General features: G+C 36.7%; 1 protein-coding gene across 2 annotated transcripts in view; it reads right to left on the bottom strand.

The window, feature by feature from the left end:
- Positions 1-19756, bottom strand: part of rgs12a (regulator of G protein signaling 12a) — a 45835-nt gene that overhangs the window by 21446 nt on the left and 4633 nt on the right. For both annotated transcript variants that reach the window (XM_067445293.1, XM_067445292.1), the window contains exon 3: positions 15680-15781. In XM_067445293.1, the coding sequence (XP_067301394.1) occupies positions 15680-15781 (102 nt within the window). The remainder of the gene's footprint in view (positions 1-15679; positions 15782-19756) is intronic.

Here is a 19756-nt window from a genome sequence, read left to right on the forward strand (position 1 = left end):
TATGCACACTTAAGAACATTTACCCTACACTGTAAAAAAAAAAAATGTTGTTTTTTGTTGGTTTAACTTAAAAAAGAAAGTAACCTGGTCGCCTTAAAATTTTGAGTTTATTGAACTTAAAAATTTGAGTTGATACAATGGAGGAAATTTGTTTAATAAATAGAAACTCAAAATATTATTGTATCTGAACCACATTAAAAAATTGATAAATCATAAAAAATAGCACTATGTGGCATGTTTCACAGCGTCATCAGAAATAAAACACACAATTACCTAATATGCTTAAAAAATCTTTAAATAATATTTTAATAAAGGTTGTCGAATATCAAAAAAATGTTCATTGTATTAACTCATTGTATTAACTTTTTTTCTAAATAATTTTTTTACAGTGTAGATACTTTTTTTGTATTTTTTTTTTTTTAGTAACCACCTAGTAACAAGTACAATTGTTTAGAAAAGTAATAGTATAACTCATAGAACAAACAACATTGGACCCCATTGACTTTCACTGTATAGACCAAAAAAACATGAGGGTGATTAGATGAAAAAATTCTTCAGGTGAACTATCCCTATAAGTATCACAAATAGTTATGCCTTCTGATATGACAAAGACATGGCGCCTTTGCATTTTCAGGCCACACATACTAGTGTTATTCTTCCTTACAATCACAAATGACTTTCTTCTGATGCCTTTGCACACCTGCCATATTCTTGTGAATCTTCACACCTCCATTGATGTTATGTAAGCGACCTTAGCCGCAACTACATGTGTGGCAAAAGCTGCCGAGGCTTGCTTCGTTTATATTTCCACCTTCTGGACTGCATAAGGTGATGACTTGCCCTTTTAACCCTCCAAGAAATAAAACTGTATTCTCTCAGTATGAGAGTTTTTTCCCCCTTTTCAGTCAAAACCGTTTACACTACCTCTATGCTGTCAAGTAAGGTCTTTCTTCTCATTCAGGATGTTCTGAGAATTCAAACAAACATATTCTAGCTTCTTCTGTTGACATTTGTTGATAAAGAAAGACAAAACCCATAGCCAGAGCACACTATCTCTAGGCTACAGCTAGAAACACCATTACAAAAGACGAGCAGTTGGTCTAAACAAAATATCTTGGCTTGTCATAGCATGTTTAAACTGAAGTTACGGTGATACTTAAGGACAAAGACAAATCAAGAAGAGCCACAAGCACAAGAGAGAATACACATAAAATATTAAATATTCTATAAATGAAAAAATTTAATTTGATTTAGTTATGCCAACTTGAAATTATGAAAACAAAGGGAGAAGGATAAGAAGGATACAAACTTAACTAGCAAAACCATGCAACATTGTTTGCTTCTCTGATCGAACCGCTCTACTTCAGTACAGTTTAAAATAGCAATAATAATACATAATTCAATTACATTTATTTAATATATTTTCAAATATGTGCCTTTTTACCAAACACTGCGTACTGATATTTATTTACTTACAGATTTTGTTTAAAAACAATCAGGACTTTGTACATGGTTGTTGTCCAACAAAAATTTGTTGACCAACAAAAATTATTAATACAGTTAAATAAACTTCTATTTTACAAATGTAAAATAATTAAACGCAATGAAATTAAGTTGTGACAAAATGTTCAACAACTGTGTTGTAACTAATTTTAATGAACTCAATTGAAATTAAAGTAAAGTGAGGACAGACGTCCAGACACACAACTGTGGAAACATCAGAGCGTGAAACGACTGTGTCTCAAGACCAGCTGAGCCAGAGACTCCCTGCCGCAGCTGCTTAGTGTGGGAGTGCAGGAATGAAATAAAACAGCTAATGAGTAAAGCAGCTGGTCTAACCTAGCCCGATCATTTGGCTTTGATAAAAAGAAGAAGAAGAAAAAGATCGAAACCCGAGAAAAAGACTGTAGCGCAAACTCACCACTCTCGGGGGACGCTTTTTCCTGAAAGAAAGTCTCCTAATGAGACTCATAGTCAGGAGGCTTCTTTTCTTTGTCTGGGATTTTGGGTTCATTACTGCAACTGCATGTGTGGGGGATTGTGTGTACTGTATGTGTGAATACCTGAAGATCTCCACCCAGGATCAGATAGCGACAAAAAAAAGTCTTGTTGGTACACGTTCAGTCGGCCCCCAACATATGACAATACGCTTCAGACTAACTGAATTCTTCTACTTTAGTCATCATAACTAAACTCTGGCACACACATTATATCGACGGATACTTCCTCTAACTCAAACCGATCAGCTCTGTGATAACCTATTTCCTGTCTTCATTTTTGGTTTAATGAGGTAATTCATTTGCATCCTTTAGACAAAGAATGTCCCTTAAATTAAGTCAATATTTTGTCATGTGATAATTCATTTCAGTCCATTTGGTTGTTGACTAAAATATTGTTTTTAATTTGTTAATTGTTAGTTAATGAAATAAACATTAAGTGACAACAATGATCAAAATAACAAGACTAAATGATAATTAAAAAATTATATATGTAAGTATTGTTAAATTGTGAGTTACTGAAATAAAGGATTAAAGTGAAGACTCATAATGCTACTCACTCGAACATAATGAAAAAATGAGAAAAATTACAATGTCAGATATTAACAATGCATGTTTTAGAAGAAAAAATATAAAAACGAATCTAATCAAATGCACCATGCATTTGTGAGATACATCACAGGAGTCCAGACCTTAAATTCACTGAAAGTCTTTGAGATGTGCTGGAGGAGACTTTACTGAGTGTTTGACTCTTTCATCGTCAATACGAGATCTGGACCAAACATTGATGCACATCTTGATGCTATAAGAAGTGCATACATTTCCAAAGAGTCCAAAGAGTGAGCATGAAAAATAATTTTCACACGTAAATTGGCAACTCTTTCACAATCTGAATCTGATGAATCTTAACAGCGTCATCCTGGAATATGGCCGTGATGTGTCTTCCTACGTGGTTGCTTAAGAAATGAAAAGCTACACACTCCATCAATTAGTGTTAAAAGAACTGTTGCCAAATATATAACACGATAGATAAGAATCACTGCAATAATGATTAAATTACTGACTCTTAAGCATTTGCCTATTCAAATTCAAACAGCAACTTTTTTGGCTGCACAGTGTACTTACTCCACAAACATGGAAAACAGTGATAGATGGACAGACGCCAAAGTCCAGGCACTTTTCAAACGTTACGCTACAGCGTTGTTGACATTGTTGAATGCTGCGCTTAAATGACGTTGCTTTTGGCCATTTTACATCACCTCAGAGTTCCTACTGGCGGTCAGAATACGACCAGGAAAATGGCCCATTTAGTTCTCGGGGGACCCTTTCTCGACCGAGCATATTGCATATTGTCTACGTTCTCGATGATGAAATCTTGGTTAATAAACATTTTTTGTCAGCAGTCCTTTTGACGGAATGCATTATATTCTGTTTGTATTTTTTTAATGTGATTATTTAAAGAAGTGTCTATGGATACATTTAGACATTTTTATTTCTCTAAGCACTAGGCATGATGGGTGGGCCTTTCCCAGACTGACGCTGCCAGGGAAGGGTGATTATATTATATGCTATTTTTCTTTTTCGTTTTGGTTTCAAACCAACTCTCAACTGTATTTGGGGATTCTGTGGTAGGAAAAAATAGAGTTTGCCAGCCCTATATAGGCTGGGCTGGTGTGTAAGTTTCTGAGTGAGAATAAACTGTGAGCTCATGAATGTGTGTATGTGAGTTGGGTGTGTATGTAAGAGAGAGAGATAAAGAGGGCTGTAGATTTACAATATTAGTTTCCGCTTATTCTTGGTCAATGGCTCCAGATTAAGGAAGTGTCCGTTCTGTTGGTTGCATGCTGAATCTGACTTTATAAACAGCCCAAAAAACACACTCCTACTTTTTTAGTTTAAACTAGCCCAGAGCTAAAGCAAAGCAAATTCTATTGTGAATTCTAGACTCATTTTCAAGGATGAAAAACAAATCTCTTCCTCTTATCTCTGGCAGACAACAAACTGCATGAAAATAACATCAGAGACCTCAGAGGAGACTTCCTTTGAGCCCGACGGAGGAAGGGAAAGCCTGATAAGATAGTTTGCTCAAAAAACTACTTCAAGTCTACTTCAAAAGTTCATTATGCTAGCTGCCAGCATTCATCGATGTATAAGTCCAGAAAATTTTAAATAAAGAAAAAAACCTTATGGTTTGCCGTTATCAGAAAAAGTAACATCTCAATGAAACAACATTATTACAGTCCAGAATGAAAAACAAAACCAGGCGCTAAATGGAAACCACAAAATATTGTTTACCAAGGCCATGTATTCTCTTCCCAACCATAAAACAAACCACTGCAATATTTGAATCAATAACTTGCATTGCCTGTGAAGACCGTCCCTGTAATCTTTAGGACAAAATGCAAAAATCACACTGACCTGGATCTTATGAGGAACAATGACTGGATCGTCTCCAGGTGTAAATGAAACCACATTCATTTAAGAGGTCATAACCGGAGGACAGTGTCGGAATGTTTGGCCTCTGGACAGGACATCCAACAAAACATAGTACTACAATACAGTACAGTATCTAACCTGAGATCTATTGTTGCAGCATCCTTCTACTTTCTATTGATGCTTTTATGTGTCATCTACTGTGGGCTGAGTGAATGGCGTTATAGTTTCAAAACCAGCTTTTGTAGAAAATGCTTTTGTGAATTAGTGAAAGTGAATCCTTTGCTTTTGGCACATGAGCGCTCATTTCACTATAAAAATATCCTGTACGTTTGAGAACTCAAAACTTCCTCATTAGTCCAAAAACAGCTTATATTGAAACCAAGCTCGTTTCAGATTTTGTCACATTATTACATCATCTAAATCGTTGCCTCTTTAGCCCCGCCCACCGATTCATGCATGTCATTTAGTAAATAAGAGAAACATGCAAACAGAGAGAAACATGCCTCTGAAGACTACAAGAGATTATGCAGTGCCAAGCTGTGGAAAAAAAATATTTGCATTGCCATCTTTGTGATCCTAATATTAAAAAAGTGTGGATAAATCCAGAAGTTCCAGGCAGATCGAGTATTAAGACACTGGTCATTTGTTTGCTTCATTTTACTGCGGATTCATTTTTAAAACAAGACACAGTTTGACACAGGCTTTTCAGAAAGACTGAAAATAAAAGATGATGCAGTGCCAACTATACTGAATCCGACAGTAACATCACAACACATGAGTGTGAGTAACAGTGTTTTTACCATGTGTCACTATGGCTTTGTCTGATACAGATTATATGAAATGTACTGAGAATTTATACTGTAGCGCCGCAGTCAAAGTGAATAGTTTTAATCTGCTGCTCTTTCATTTCCTTTGACTTTTATGCGGTTAATGTTGCTGTTAAAAACAGGATAGGGTGTTTGTTAATGTAAAAATATTAATTACAATATAAGTTGACCTCAGAGAACAAATGCAGTTCATGACCCTTTTAATATCTTAATAAAGTTTAGATCAATAAGAGAGTAATATTAGCCATGGCCAACACCACTAATGGTCGCATGTTGAAGATATTCATGTTGTCGACATCTTTTAATTTTTTGCCAAAACTATTGCAAAGCATGTTTCAGGAGACATTTCAAACTAATAAGCAAATCTGTAGTGTGAACTTCAAACTCAAGTAGCCAAAAGAGACATAGCTGCAAACATTTACACAGTGCCACATTTGCATCTGCGATTTGCACGGGATAAACATCTCTCCACTCCTTTGTGTAAGGGTGAGTCCTGGAGGAAAAGCATCCATCATCATCTAAGCTTAACCCATGACCCCACCCAAATACACTTTCAAACGTTCTTTCTTTCCTCCCTCTCTTTGTACCGAACCAGCGGTCTTTCAAACTGAAACCTAACACTTATAATTATATGCGGGTAGATCTCTTTCCTGACAAATATAGTTCCCTATGACCAAGTGCATACCCACCAACTGCTTTCAAAGCAGTCGTGGAGTATTGGAAGGAGACAACCTGTTAAATCACTGAGGCAGGCTTGGGAATAAAGGAAAGAGTTCATGGAACATATGGACGTTCTTCACTTTTTTCCTGCACAAGTTTTTGAATTACATTATAGTTTTATTTTATTTTATATATATTAGTCTACTGGTCTCAGGTTCTTTAAAGCACTACAAGTGCAAGACTGTAATCAATACCTATATTCCAAGCCTAGTGATCTGCCTGCCTAAACAGCATTTTAAGGGGTTCGATATTTAGTTATGCTGGATTCTAAGATCAAATATACTTCAATCAAATTATAAATGGAATTTGTAAATAAAAAGAAGGTTTTTTTATGCTGTCTTACAGGGGAGCAATGTAGCTCACTAGTTTTGAATGGACTGAATAACTTTAAAAAAAAAGAATAAATTGTATTTTTACATCCTCATGTCATGTTCTTGCGAAAAGTAACCATCACAAATGTAATTCATGCACTTTATTTAGCAAGAAAGCTGCTAAGCACATAAATAATGGTCCATGTGAGCAGCACTAAGTATAAAGTGCTGATTTGAAAGGTTAAAGGGATAGTTCACCCTGAAATGAAAATAAAGCCATCTTTTACTCACCCTGCTGTTGTTCCAATGCTCTATGTCCTTATATCTTTCCCGGACCTCAAAAGCAGAAATTTTGAATAAAGTCCTGCACGCGCTCCTCCATATAAAGGCAGTGAATGGCAACCAGGCTAAAACTTTACAAAAAGGATACAAAAGTATCAAGCAATGATACAGTGAGACACGTGGCATATATGGAAAGTGTTCAGGAGGCATACTATAAGGTTTTGCGAGAAAGAAACATTATTCAGTCAAAACACTGAGTTCGGCCATTACTCTGTGAGTGTGTATGAGCTGTCAGCAGCCGCTCACGCAATCATCATGACAACCGGTACACAACATTCACTTCAGGAGGTTTACATTATTATTATTGTATTATTTGTTATCATATACCTTACAGAAAAGACAAGAGTGGCGCTTGTTTCTATTGAGCCTGATTTCTAAAAATGGTGCGCGTGTATTCTTATCCTGGATACCATGACAACAGTGCGAGTTTTAGTAAACGACGGCTCGCACACACTCACAGGAGCACGCAGGTAACTCACAGGAGTAACGGCCCAGAGTGTGAGATACTTTTGTCCCCTTTTTGTAAAGTTTTAGCCTGGTCGCCATTCACTGCCATTATATGGAGGAGCGCGTGCAGGATGGTTTTTTTATTTCTGATTTTGAGGTCCGGAAAAGGTAGGAGGACATAGGGCATTGGAACAACAGAGGCAGGGTAAGTAAAATATGGCTTTATTTTCAGGGTGAACTATCCCTTTAAAATGAGGGGTAATACGCAGCAGTATATGACTGTAAAATTGCTCAAACAGGAAAAAAAGAGCTGAGCTGAAGAGAGAAAATTAGACCCTGGCTGTGTCCAAAACAAATAAAAACAAATGCAAGCATAAGAAAATCTGTGTTTAACTCACATCAAACAAAACCAGACAATTAACCAGAACCACCAGGACTTTTTTCCTCTGTATAAGTCAATGTCTTGAAACAATTATTCACTAATGAGCAACAATGGTGTATGTCCATATGAACCAGACACTCCTCAAAAGCTTTCATGCGATTATTTGTTGGGTTACACCCTGTCCACACTGGACACAATGCAACCTCGGACATATTCAGTGTACATTTTGTTATAGTCAGATGCACCAGCTCAAATGAAAGAGAAGGCTAAAGCACCAGGTGGACACGGTGAATGCAGATGGAGGTGAAGAGGCCTTAAAATTAATTTCACAGAGAACATTTTTGTCGATGTATGTGCCTAAACACATGTATTATTCATCGCTAAGACTATCTGAGCAGTGGTTCTCAACCAGGGGGCCTCATCAAACTTCCAAAATGTTCACAGGATGACTTTAATGAGTAAAATTAATTATTATTAATATATATATTATTAACACAATCCAACTGCTTTTTATTTCTTCTCCTTCCATACAGGAGGGAAATGACAATAACACCACTTGACTTGATCTAAATTCAAACGCTAACCACCCCATATATATTATTCATATTGAAATATTAATTAGAATAAACTTATTTATTAGAATATTTAAATACTGTGTTGTAACAAAGGGGCTTAAAAGATTACTTTAAAATCACTCCATGATTTACTCACCCTCAAGCCATGCACTGTCTATATGACTTTCTTCTTTCTGATGAACACAATTTATTAATGAGTTATATTAATAAATATCCTGACGCTTCCACACTTTATAAATGGCAGGGCTTACGAATTTGAAGCTCAAAAAAGTGAATCCATCCATTATAAAAGTAATCCACAGGGCTACGGGGGGTAATAAAGGCCTTTTCAAGCTAATCAAACAGGTTTTGTAATAAAAATATCTATATTTAAAACTTTATAAAATAAAATATATAACTTTCACCAGAGTGTCTTCTGTATTCAACATGTATATTACAAATATAAATATATATATATATATATATATATATATATATATATATATATTCAAAAGTGTGTAATATATATTTAAAAAAAAATATTCAAAGTGAAGCGCCTCTGGCGGTTCAAAACACTTGCACTATGTCCAATGTCATACGTTGCATCAGCTACGCTTTTTCCGTAAGTTAAATACGGAAGGCAGAAGCTACATATTTTACTTTAAAAAGTTTAAAACAAAACTCGATCGATTCGCTTCAGAAGAACGTTTATAATGGATGGATGCACTTTTTTGAGCTTCAAACTCAATGGACCCCATCCCTGCCATTATAAAGTGTGGAAGAGGCAGTATATTTATTAATATAACTCTGAATGTGTTCATCAGAAGAAAAAAAAAGTCATCTACACCTAGGATGGCTTGAGGGTGAGTACATTTTCATTTTAAAGTGAACTAATCCTTTAAAGTCGAAAAGGTTGACAACCACTAATCTAGAGTGCATCACACTTAAATTCATCTATTAACGCATTTGGAGATACTAGCTTTTGGCACCTATTCAAATGAATTAAAGTCTTTTCACACCAAGAACAATAACTATAAAGAGAGCAAAAATGATAACTATATTTGTGTCCATACCAACAAACGATAATGTTCTGTTTATTATATCGCTTTAAATGCTCAAGCTCTTTCTGATTCTGTTGGGAAATTATTAAAGTTAAAGTTGTGGTTAGGTTTTCCCTGTTCTCATAAGATTAGAATGATTATTAAAACTGCATAGTTATAGTTATCTTTATAGTTTCCCTCCTTTGTGTGAATGGCCCTTTTAAGCGAAATCAGGTCAAAGGAAACATTTCTGTTGGACAGTGGAATAATCACATAGCCTGTGGTTTTAGGTTACCAGACCTGGGAGCACAGGGAGGACATGCATCTAGAGAAAGAAAACATCTCCCTTTAGCAGAACAGGTGGCCTCTGCTCAAAGAATCAGAAACGTAACTGTCAAACCACATGGAATGAGGACAAATACTGGCAAATCATCCGAGAAGAATGAATACCAAGTACAGACTTGTGTCAAAGTATAGGACATAGTTTGCCTCATCTGTGAGTCGTAGATCTTTGAATGTTAAGTCATGATGGTGACCTCATGGATAACTGTTATATAAACACGTCAAAATTATAAGTAGAAAGAATAAGTAAAGCAAAGACATTTGCATATAGGTATTACACTATGTGTTTTGCAATGACAGCAAGGAGTGTGAAAGTGAATTCGCTTAGAGAAGAGTTGACAGACCGCTTAAGGCTATATTAGCAGTTTCAGTGTAGAAGACCAACCCAGATGAACAAGAAGAAAGTTTGAGTCCAGCTGAGAAATCCTGCATTGATGTCATCCGTTTCAAGTTTACTCAAAGTTTAGTTAGTATAAAGATTTCACCAAAACATTTCAAAGAATTATTCTAGTCTACACTGACCAAACATTCCAATGCAAGACCACACATGCACAAATGAAACACTTTGGAGAATTAATTTTGTATCTATTGCAAATACACGAAGAACAAGCCACATGCACAGTTTCATCCAAAACAGATGCCGTAACATCATGAGGGAACTTACAGTAGAGTGAAGCGTTAATGTTGGCTCCATTCGTAAGTATTATTAGTCCTCAGGGCTCCTGTAGACACCCAGTGTAAATAAGCATGTCCATTCAGCCGCACGCTCTGTGAGTTCACAGGATGAAGCTGAAGTGAATGTGTCTATCTTCTGAGTTCCAGCTCTGTCCCTGCATTCAGACTGTCTGACTTTCCCTTCTGCGCTCTGTCCCTTTTCCCTCCTCCCGTCTCCTATCACTCTGTGCTTCAGACAGATTCCTCCTCCCACTAATTCCGCTAGCAATAAATCCTGACTCCTTCAAACCTACCGAAAAAAAGCTGCGATGTGAGGAAACTCAAAAAGTTCAAGTTTATGCTTCGAGGCATGTTCACTTTCTCACTTGCATAATGTTTTCTTAAGAGTTCGTGTGACCTAGGGAAAGCTCTGATATAGGGTTTGAGAGACAGGAATGTTTAAGGTGAGTTGTGTGAGTATGAAAAGAGTCAGGTCAGTTTGAAATCAAGCAGGAATTATTGAACTACTAAGAGCAAAACTAGACACTCCTCTTTGAGATTCTCATTAGTTAATAGTGAGCTGCAGAAAAAGTTTCTGAATTTGAACACTCAACTTTTTGTTGAGAAAAAGTAGATTTTCTGCAGTTGCTGACACAACACTCATTTCATTTGCGAAATGCAACATTTTCATGTGGCAAAAAGTGATATTCTCTATCGTCAATAGTGTAGAGCTGTATGAAGCACAGCTAACACAGAAGTCACTTTCAAACCAAGCAGCTTTCTGTTGGTCAACGTGGCAAATCCGTGTGAACCCATTTTGAAATCTGCATTGGGAAATCTTTCACCCTCACGCGAAATTCCTAATTGCATGGATTCTTATTGAAATGACTGGATTTCAAACATTCAATGTAAAAGTACCTTAAAACTGGCACGCAGCATGCTAAAAGAAATGTCCTTGCATTATAAAAATGTTGTTTAGTGTTGCGTCAGCCACATAGACTCAACTATTATCACCAATAGCACACGCCACACTTTAGTTATATAAAATGTAGCATTTTTTTGTCGAATTTTTTTCAACGTTAATTGTTTTCACATACCCATCCTCAACTTAAGCACAAATGCCACTCTTCAGCACAATGGTAACACCAAAAACTAACATAAACTCTTCTAAATCCGCACAAAACTAAACATGTCAAATTACAAAATAAGTCATTTCTACATTAACTCTCCCAATCCAGTCACAACCAAAGAAAGCTAGGAACTAGAAATTCACTGTTTGTTTAAATGCAACACAAAATTTGTAAGTAAAGTAAACTTCCATTAAACATTTATGGATTGAAAACAATACATTTGAGTTAGACTGTGTTGTAAGAGCTTATATTAAATATCCTTCTTTGGATGCATCGCATCAGGGGTGTCCAAACTTGATCCTAGAGGTCCACTGTCCTGCAGAGTTTGGATTGGACACCCTTGTCTCACATTGTAAAGACTTTTCAAAGATGGTCCTGTCTCACTTAAAGGGGGGGTGAAATGCTGTTTCATGCATACTGATCTTTTTACACTGTTAAAGACTTGGAATCCCATACTAAACATAGACAAAGTTTCAAAAGTTAAGGTGGACGTTTGATGGGAGTATTTCTTTGTCAAAAATACTACTTCCGGTTAGTCATAAGTTTCGGCAAGTTTTTTGCGATCATGCGTCCCCTTTGACGTTAATGGGGGCGGAATTTCCTTGTATGGGCCTTACGGACAATTCTACCGGAAGCGCGTGAGAGAGAGCGAGGGAGAGAGCGAAAGCAACAGCCTACGCCCATCAAAGCGCTGGTTTGTAGGATGCTGGACAGGTGACAATTACACATAGCACATAACAATGTCACCAAAAAAGTGCGTTTTTGGTTGCCAGACCAAGACAGTCCTGCACAGATTCTCCAAAACCCCGCGTTAAGGCAACAGTGGATGTAATTTGCTTTTCCGGATCAGCAACTGAGTTGCGCGAATGTTTATATCTGTTCGCTGCATTTCGGTGCCGACTGTTTCATAAACAAGGCCCAGCTCGACGCCGGCTTTTCCCAATCGCCTAATGCTGAATGATGGAGCAGTCCCAACGTTAGAAGGGTGAGTGAGACTGCTTCAAATGTCTGTGTTTTTTTTAGTCCGCTTACTGTCTACACAAACCACGCGTAAACACACAAACACACGTGCACAACTGCACTTCCCACATGTACACCTTCAAAGACAAAAATACGACGATATAATTCAAGTATAAATATGTAAATAACACAAGCCGCTAAGCATATTATATAGTTAGTGTATAACTTGTACCACATAGAGACGTCCTGCTCTAGTCGTTTTTGCTGCTGCTCCTGTTCAACTGCAGCCTCTGGGTCTGATTCCGGATCATAGATGTATGGCTGTATCTGATTAAAAGCCATATTTTTATTTTGAATAAAGTTTTTTTCCCGCTGTTAGGGATGACGCACTCGACTCAACACAATAGCAGCGCGCTGCTGCACACGTCATTATTTAGCTCCGCTCACACGACACGCCCCCACCCGCTCGGCTTTTTTCGGAAAGACTCGGAACAGCGCATCTTTCGTATATAATTATTAAAAAAATAAAGACTTTTCGGAGATATGCAGGATGCAATGCTACTCTATAGGTACTCAAGATTGACATGACACTGACTGAAACTGAGTGTTTCACCCCCCCTTTAAGAAAGTAAGGTTCAATATTGGAACACTGGAAGTTTCCTGCAGTCACTCATATACAGAGAAATTGCCAGAAATGAATACTAGATGGATTTTCTGCAATATTCTTCATTATTGATATGACACACCTACAGCTGTTGTAAATCAGCTGAAAATCTCCATCCCTAGGGAAATAAATCTACCATGAGCTATAAAACTATCAACGGCAACAACATACAATTGTGTTCATTAGCATTTGATAATAGTTTTGATGATAAAGTCCAAACTGGTATAATTTCCCTGTCCATCCATCCTCAACAGCATAGAGGGCTCCACTGCTGCTGCATACTAAAAAGTGTGCAGCAGAGTTCCACATACTTGGCTACAAATACAAACGCTTTGTGTGTGCAAGACTCTCAGTAGTGGGAGCAATGATCTTATATGCGGTTGTGTGCTGGAAGCAGCATCAAGACTAGAGCTGCCAAAACACTCTACAGCTTAATCAAGACGCCTGGCTCAGTCTTAGTGCTAAGAGAAGTGCTGTCTGAGGAGTGGATGCTGTCCAAACTCTCGGCCATCATGAAGGACGCCTCTCATTTACTTCATAAAACAAACTTCCATGGTGTTCTAAAGTGTGGTGCACTTCCTCCTTCGCTGAGATCAGGTCGTACAGATCTGACTGATCTTGCGTCAAACACTGAATTTGCATTCTATTAGTGTACAGAAGAGATTGTTTACAATCCATCAATGACTGAGTGAAATTAGATTAATAAAGAGAAAGAAATAAAACAGCAATTATATGGTCACAGTCAGTGTTATGATATGTAAAAGCCAAATTTTCTGACAGAGGTGGAGTTTGTTGCAGCTCATTTAGTTTAGCACAAAACTGCTGAGTACATTACTGAAATGAACTGAATGGCCTTTCATTTAGATGTTATCTAGCAACTAAAAACATGCTTAGACCAAGCATTTTCCAACCAAACAAACCTCTCCATTTCACATCCCCTCCCTCTCGCTCTTGTTCTCCTGGTGAGCACCAGCGTGACTGATGTTCTCATAACCACACTTTCCAGTCTGCCTGACCACCAGAGAGGCATTAGGTCCGTGAAAAAGGCTGCCTCAAGTTCCAGGAAAAGCCAAAGGGAAATCCTACTCCTCTCAGATTCCACACTTGGAGAGGTGACAACCCTTTTCTAGCTTTAAACCTCAAGAAATTTGCTGGTTAAAAATCACATAACTCTGTTAGTGTGCACAAAATAATATTTAAAGGTATGATATGTACTCATCAGTCTCAGTCTGTCCTAAACCTGCAATAGTTCCCCCAAAAATAAAGATGGCCATCATTTGCTCACTCTCTTGTCATTCCAAACTGGTGTGTTGTTGTTGTTTTTTAACAAACAAAAGAAAAAACACCAAAAAGGCACCACAGATGTAGTCCATTTGGCTTGTGTGATATGCACTACAGTTCAAAACTTTAGGGTCAGTATGATATTTTGTTGTTGTAGTTGATTTTATTCAACAAGGAAGCATTAACTTGATCAACAGTGACAGTAAAGATAATATGCTGAAAATTCAGCTTTGACATCACAGGAAAAAATTTAAAGAGGTGATTCCGTTTTTTTTTCTAGGCTTGGTTGTGTTTTATGGTGTGAAGTATAACATGTCTTAATACTTTTTTTTTTTAAACGCCATATTTTTCTTATATTTGAGCTTTATTCCACACCGCTGTCTCCACTGTCCTTTGAACGGCTTGTTTGCTTCCTGTTTCTATGAAGCCCATCCCTCCGAAAAACGCAATGGTCTTAGATTGGTTAGATGGCCAAATGTAGTTTCATGTATTTTTATTGGCTGAAGTGCCAAGCACAGGTTGTCCGGAAACGCCACGCCCCTTCCCATTACGGGCAGAAGTCACATCTGCGGTGACTAGTAAGGGTTTATGATGTCACCAACCCGGGAAGAAGCTCGTTGTAGTCCAAACCGGCCGTTTTTGTAGGCAATAAACTACCATAACTTTAAAAGACAATATCTCCGTTTGCATTGAACTTTCAGCGCTGTAACTTTGCAGATACTGTTTATGCTCAAGCAGCAACATTACACACTAACTAAAGTCAAAAAAGTGAAATCGCATGCAACCACCCCTTTAAATATATTTAAATAGAAACCGGTTATTTTAAATTGTAATAATATTCCACAATTGTAATGTATTTTTATCCAAGTAAACGTAGCATTGATGAGCATTTACTTCTATCAAAGACATTAAAAAAAATCTTACCGGCACCAAACTTTTGAACAGTAGTGTATTACTTTCCTAACTAGTTTTCTAAGGCCATATGAGCTTTATTTGACAAACAGACTGAGATTTTGTTATCCCTAAGTTGTTGCTTTCCACTGTAGCCTTTGAATTAAATATTTAAATGAAGTTGATGACGGATGGGAAGTGGGGATTTTCAGTGAATAAGAATTAACAGTGATAGGACCATTAGTACTTTGTTCGTCACACAAAGCTGCCACATGACTTCACAATCTTCTGTTAAAAATAATAATAGTAATAATGTAGTGAGAGTTGAAGCTCAAAGTAATGTGTGTTTTCACTTTGCCCGGTACTAATGGTACTATCACTGTCATGCAGCGCGTTTATAATAATTTCATGGGTATCCTTGTCTATTGAAAACAAAACAAAAAATGATTGTGCTTGAGAATAATGGAGCATCACAAAGGCTACTCTGTGTATTTAGAGAGAAAATAAATAAAAAGCATGAATTGAAAACAGGATTGGAACATGATACAGACAGACTGACCTTTCTATACTGATTACAAAACAATTAGACACACCTGAATCTCTGTTTTCATGCATCAGAACTGCAGCAAATACAAAACTATGATTTACAGTACGATGCGGGTGCTTTAGTTGAAAGCAAGGCAGAAACTGCTTTATCTTACCTCAAGGTCATTAAGTGAATGAGCCAGACTGAGTCGTTTAGCTGGACCCGATGGTCTTCGAACAGAGGAGCGTCCCCTTGTGAGTGCCCAAAATAACGATCCCTGAGAGGACAAACATTGACCAGAGTTAAATACATTTTATATACAATCCTTCAGAATGCCACAGCAAGTGAATAACATTAATGTGTCTTACAATACAGTGGCATAAAATAAAAAAATACAATTGGTTACAATCATAGACTGTAAAAAAAAAAAAAAAAAAAAAAAAGGTTACAATGCTATTTTATCAGTCGTGTTACTTAAAACTAATTTGTAGTCCAATACAAAAAAAAAAAAATCTAAACAATAAAACAGCTTAAAGCCACTGAAAAATCAAAATTTTACCATTCAAAAATGTAAGTAACGCTTTATTTTACAATGTTACATGTAGTTACTGTAGCAATAACTATAATTTATATATACTGTGATTACATGCAACTCTAAAACCAAACCCTAACCCTATAATAAGTACATGTAGTTAATTAATATTACTTAAATTTATTACATAGTACTTAAATGTATAATAAAACTGTAACATGGACACCTTAATATAAAGTGTAATCAAAAATATTTAGATTTTTGATGTACTTTCACAAAATAAATGTAACAAATACATTTTGATTATATTATTGCAACACCAACCTAGTGAAAAATCCATATACCACAATGTATTTTAAATACATTTATTTTATGCAAGTATACTACAAATACATTTACATATTTACGTACTTAACATAAATACCCTGCAATTGTATTTTTGGTAGACTAAACTGATAAACTTAAAGTCTGCTACATTGGAATTTTAAAACCAATTGTATTTAAAGGGATAGTTCATCTAAAAATGTAAAACATATTAGCCCATGATTTACTCACTCACAAGTCATCCTAGGTATTTACGACATTCTTCTTTCAGATGAATACAATCAGAGTTATAATTAAAAAAATATGTCCTGGGTAATCCAAGCTTTATAATGGCAGTGAATGGCAGCCCAAAATTTGATGCCCAAAAAAGTGCATCCATTATAAACATACTCCACACGGCTCCGGGGTGTTAATAAAGGCCTTCTGAAGTGTATTGATGGGTTTGTGTATAAGACTTTTTTAAAGACTTTATGAAGTAAAATAGCCTATCTAGCTTCTGGTGGACACCCTTCCGTATTCAACTTAAGAAAAAAGTGATAATACACAAGCCAGACCCAAATCAAGATGTTTGGTCTAGAAACTCACCATTGACAGGGCTCGCAACTGGATAGCGCTACAACCAACCAGAGCAACAAAGGTGAAGCAGAGCTCATTTAAAGATTAAACTTTCTCCGTATCGGGTCGGCAAAACACCGAACACATCCACCGAACACATCTTCCCTTCTTAAGAATGACTTCAGTGTCGTTCTTTCTTCTTTTCTAAGAGAAAAGCTTAAAGGTCCCGTTCTTCACGATTCCATCTTTCAAACTTTAGTTAGTGTGAAATGTTGCTGTTAGAGCATAAATAATACCTGTAAAATTATAAAGCTCAAAGTTTAATGCCAAGCGAGATATTTTTTATTTAACAGAAGTTCCCTTTCAAAGCCTACAGCGAACGGCCGGTTTGGACTACACCCCTGCACTTTCTGCTGTAATGACGTCACTAGAACCGTTTGTTGACTAACCCTCCGCCCACAAGAACACGCAAAATAGGGGGCGTGGTCTTGTTGCTCTCCCACGTGGAGAAGAGCACGCATTCAGCGCTTGCATTTCCCCGTTATGGTAAGAGGCGGGACCTTTCCGGGCAAAGTGCGCTAAGCTGCTGTCCAATCACAACACGGGAAGCGCTGGCCCAATCAGAACTCGTTACGTGTTTCTGAAGGAGGGACTTCATAGAACAAGGAAATCCTCAGGCCGCTTTTAGGACAGAGGAAACAGCGCTGTACAGATAAGGTAAATTGTGTGAAAAATACTGTTTTTTTACACGCGAAACATGAACTCATTTTATATTGCACACTGTAAACATAATCAAAGCTTCAAAAACACACGAAGAACGGGACCTTTAACTCCAAGTCTTCCAGAGTCACGGCCAAAGCTGATTCGAAAGACTGCCGTTCGCCAGTTTCTGTGTTTACTAGAAGCACGCAAGCACAACTCAGCCATCATTATTCGGCCATCATTATGTTAAGCCCCACCCACTGACTCTATACAGGATGTGATTGGCCCAACCAGAGTTTGGCGTTTACAGCTCAGAAGTGTATTGAGAGTTGCTAGACAACACTCGCAGTAGATTAGATTTGCTGCTCCTAGGGTGCGTCTAGATTTCTAGGCTAGACAATACACCTCTCGCCATTCAAAACACTTAAAGGGATACTTCACTGACTTTTCATATTAAACTATGTTATTCCCTTAACTTAAACGAGTTGATACACACCTCTCTCGTCTCAATGCGTGCACTTAATCTCTCTGACAGGCAGTGACACTGATAACACTGATTTGCTTCAGAAGGCCTTTATTAACCCCCTGGAGCCTTGTGGAGTTATAATGGTTAGATTCACTTTTTTGGGCTTCAAATTTTTCTCCTGCCATTTACTCCTATTATAAAACTTGGAAGAGCCAGGAAATTTTTAAAAGAACTCCGATTGTATTTGTCTGAAAGAAGAAAACCTAGGATGGCTTGAGGGTAGTGAGCATGGGCTAGGGTGAACTAACCCTTTAATTGTGCTAAAGTGGAATTATTGCAAATATTTTAGCTATGCATTTAAAGACTGATATTATACTAGCCTCACTAATAGTGATATTAAAATACATTTTAGGCTTAATATTAAGAAATGTACATTGCGCACAGTGCAATAAAGTACTCCAAATAAAGTTTAATTATAATATTTATATCAGTAAGTCAAGCGATATGTCAGTAAATATCTTAATGGATTTTTAGTATACTTGTATGAAATAAATGCATGTTAAATACATTTTGGTATAGGTTTTTTTTCCCACGAGGGCACTGACATTAAAATTGTTTTTAAAAAAAGTTATGTAAATTATTAAATAAAATGTTGTAACTTAATTTATAAATTAATACTCTGTGTTCCATCTAAAACAATTCCTCTAAAATTTAGGCTTTAAAATTAAATCTGAAGAACTTAAAATGTCAGAGAGAGAGACAGATGACCCCGCAATAAATCATCTCAGTGAAAGGAAGGAAATTATTTTCCTCTGTTCCTTTACATGGCTGACAAATTGTTGCTAGGTGACTCCCAACATTGTTAATAAAGCTAAAGCTGATTCATCCGGTGTAATCATATTGAACTGCACTAATCAACCCAATAGCTCCATCTGCTGTGCCTGTTACTCGCAGCACCATCTGTTCCTTGACTCATTGTATTAAGCCCTTTAACTTAGCATGGTGGCAATAAACCTGCTATAAGACTGACCGCTGGGCAGACAGCAAAGACAAAGCAAGACTGTCTAGTTTGATTTATCTTGCAGAGTTGAAAGAAAAAAAACAATAGTGGACAATTAGTAAAAAGATCATTACATTGTTGTATTGTATTGTATAATTATTTTAGTGCTTACAAACATCACTACTACTCATACTTAAGGTTAATGCTATTTTAAAGTCGCCATGTAATCAAAATGGACAATTTTTATTATTAATGTAATATTGTAGTGTTTATTATAAGATATTTATCTACGCACTTCTTTATGTATTTTTAAAATTCATGTGCCCTCATAATCTTTAATCAAAAACAATAGTCTTCCCTCACCCCATGAAACAACTTCACTCTTCTTGTCATGTGCTTACTTACCACCCTACATTTTTCTGTATTTCGGAAGCCGTTTCACTCGGCTATACCCCACAATACTAGGGGGAAAAGAATAAACGCAACTTCTGTTTTTAATGCTGACTTTAAGGTATTTTAAAGATTTACTCATACTTAAATGGATAGGTTACCACAGATGTTTTATTTAAATTACTCCAAACCGTAAAACGTTTTGATGAAATCTGAGAGCTTTCTGTCCCCCCACTGACAGCTATGCAACTACCATTTTGACACTTCAAAATGTTAGCATTGA

The sequence above is a fragment of the Pseudorasbora parva genome, chromosome 1 (assembly GCF_024679245.1).
Source record: "Pseudorasbora parva isolate DD20220531a chromosome 1, ASM2467924v1, whole genome shotgun sequence".
In the NCBI taxonomy this organism is placed as follows: Eukaryota; Metazoa; Chordata; class Actinopteri; order Cypriniformes; family Gobionidae; genus Pseudorasbora; species Pseudorasbora parva.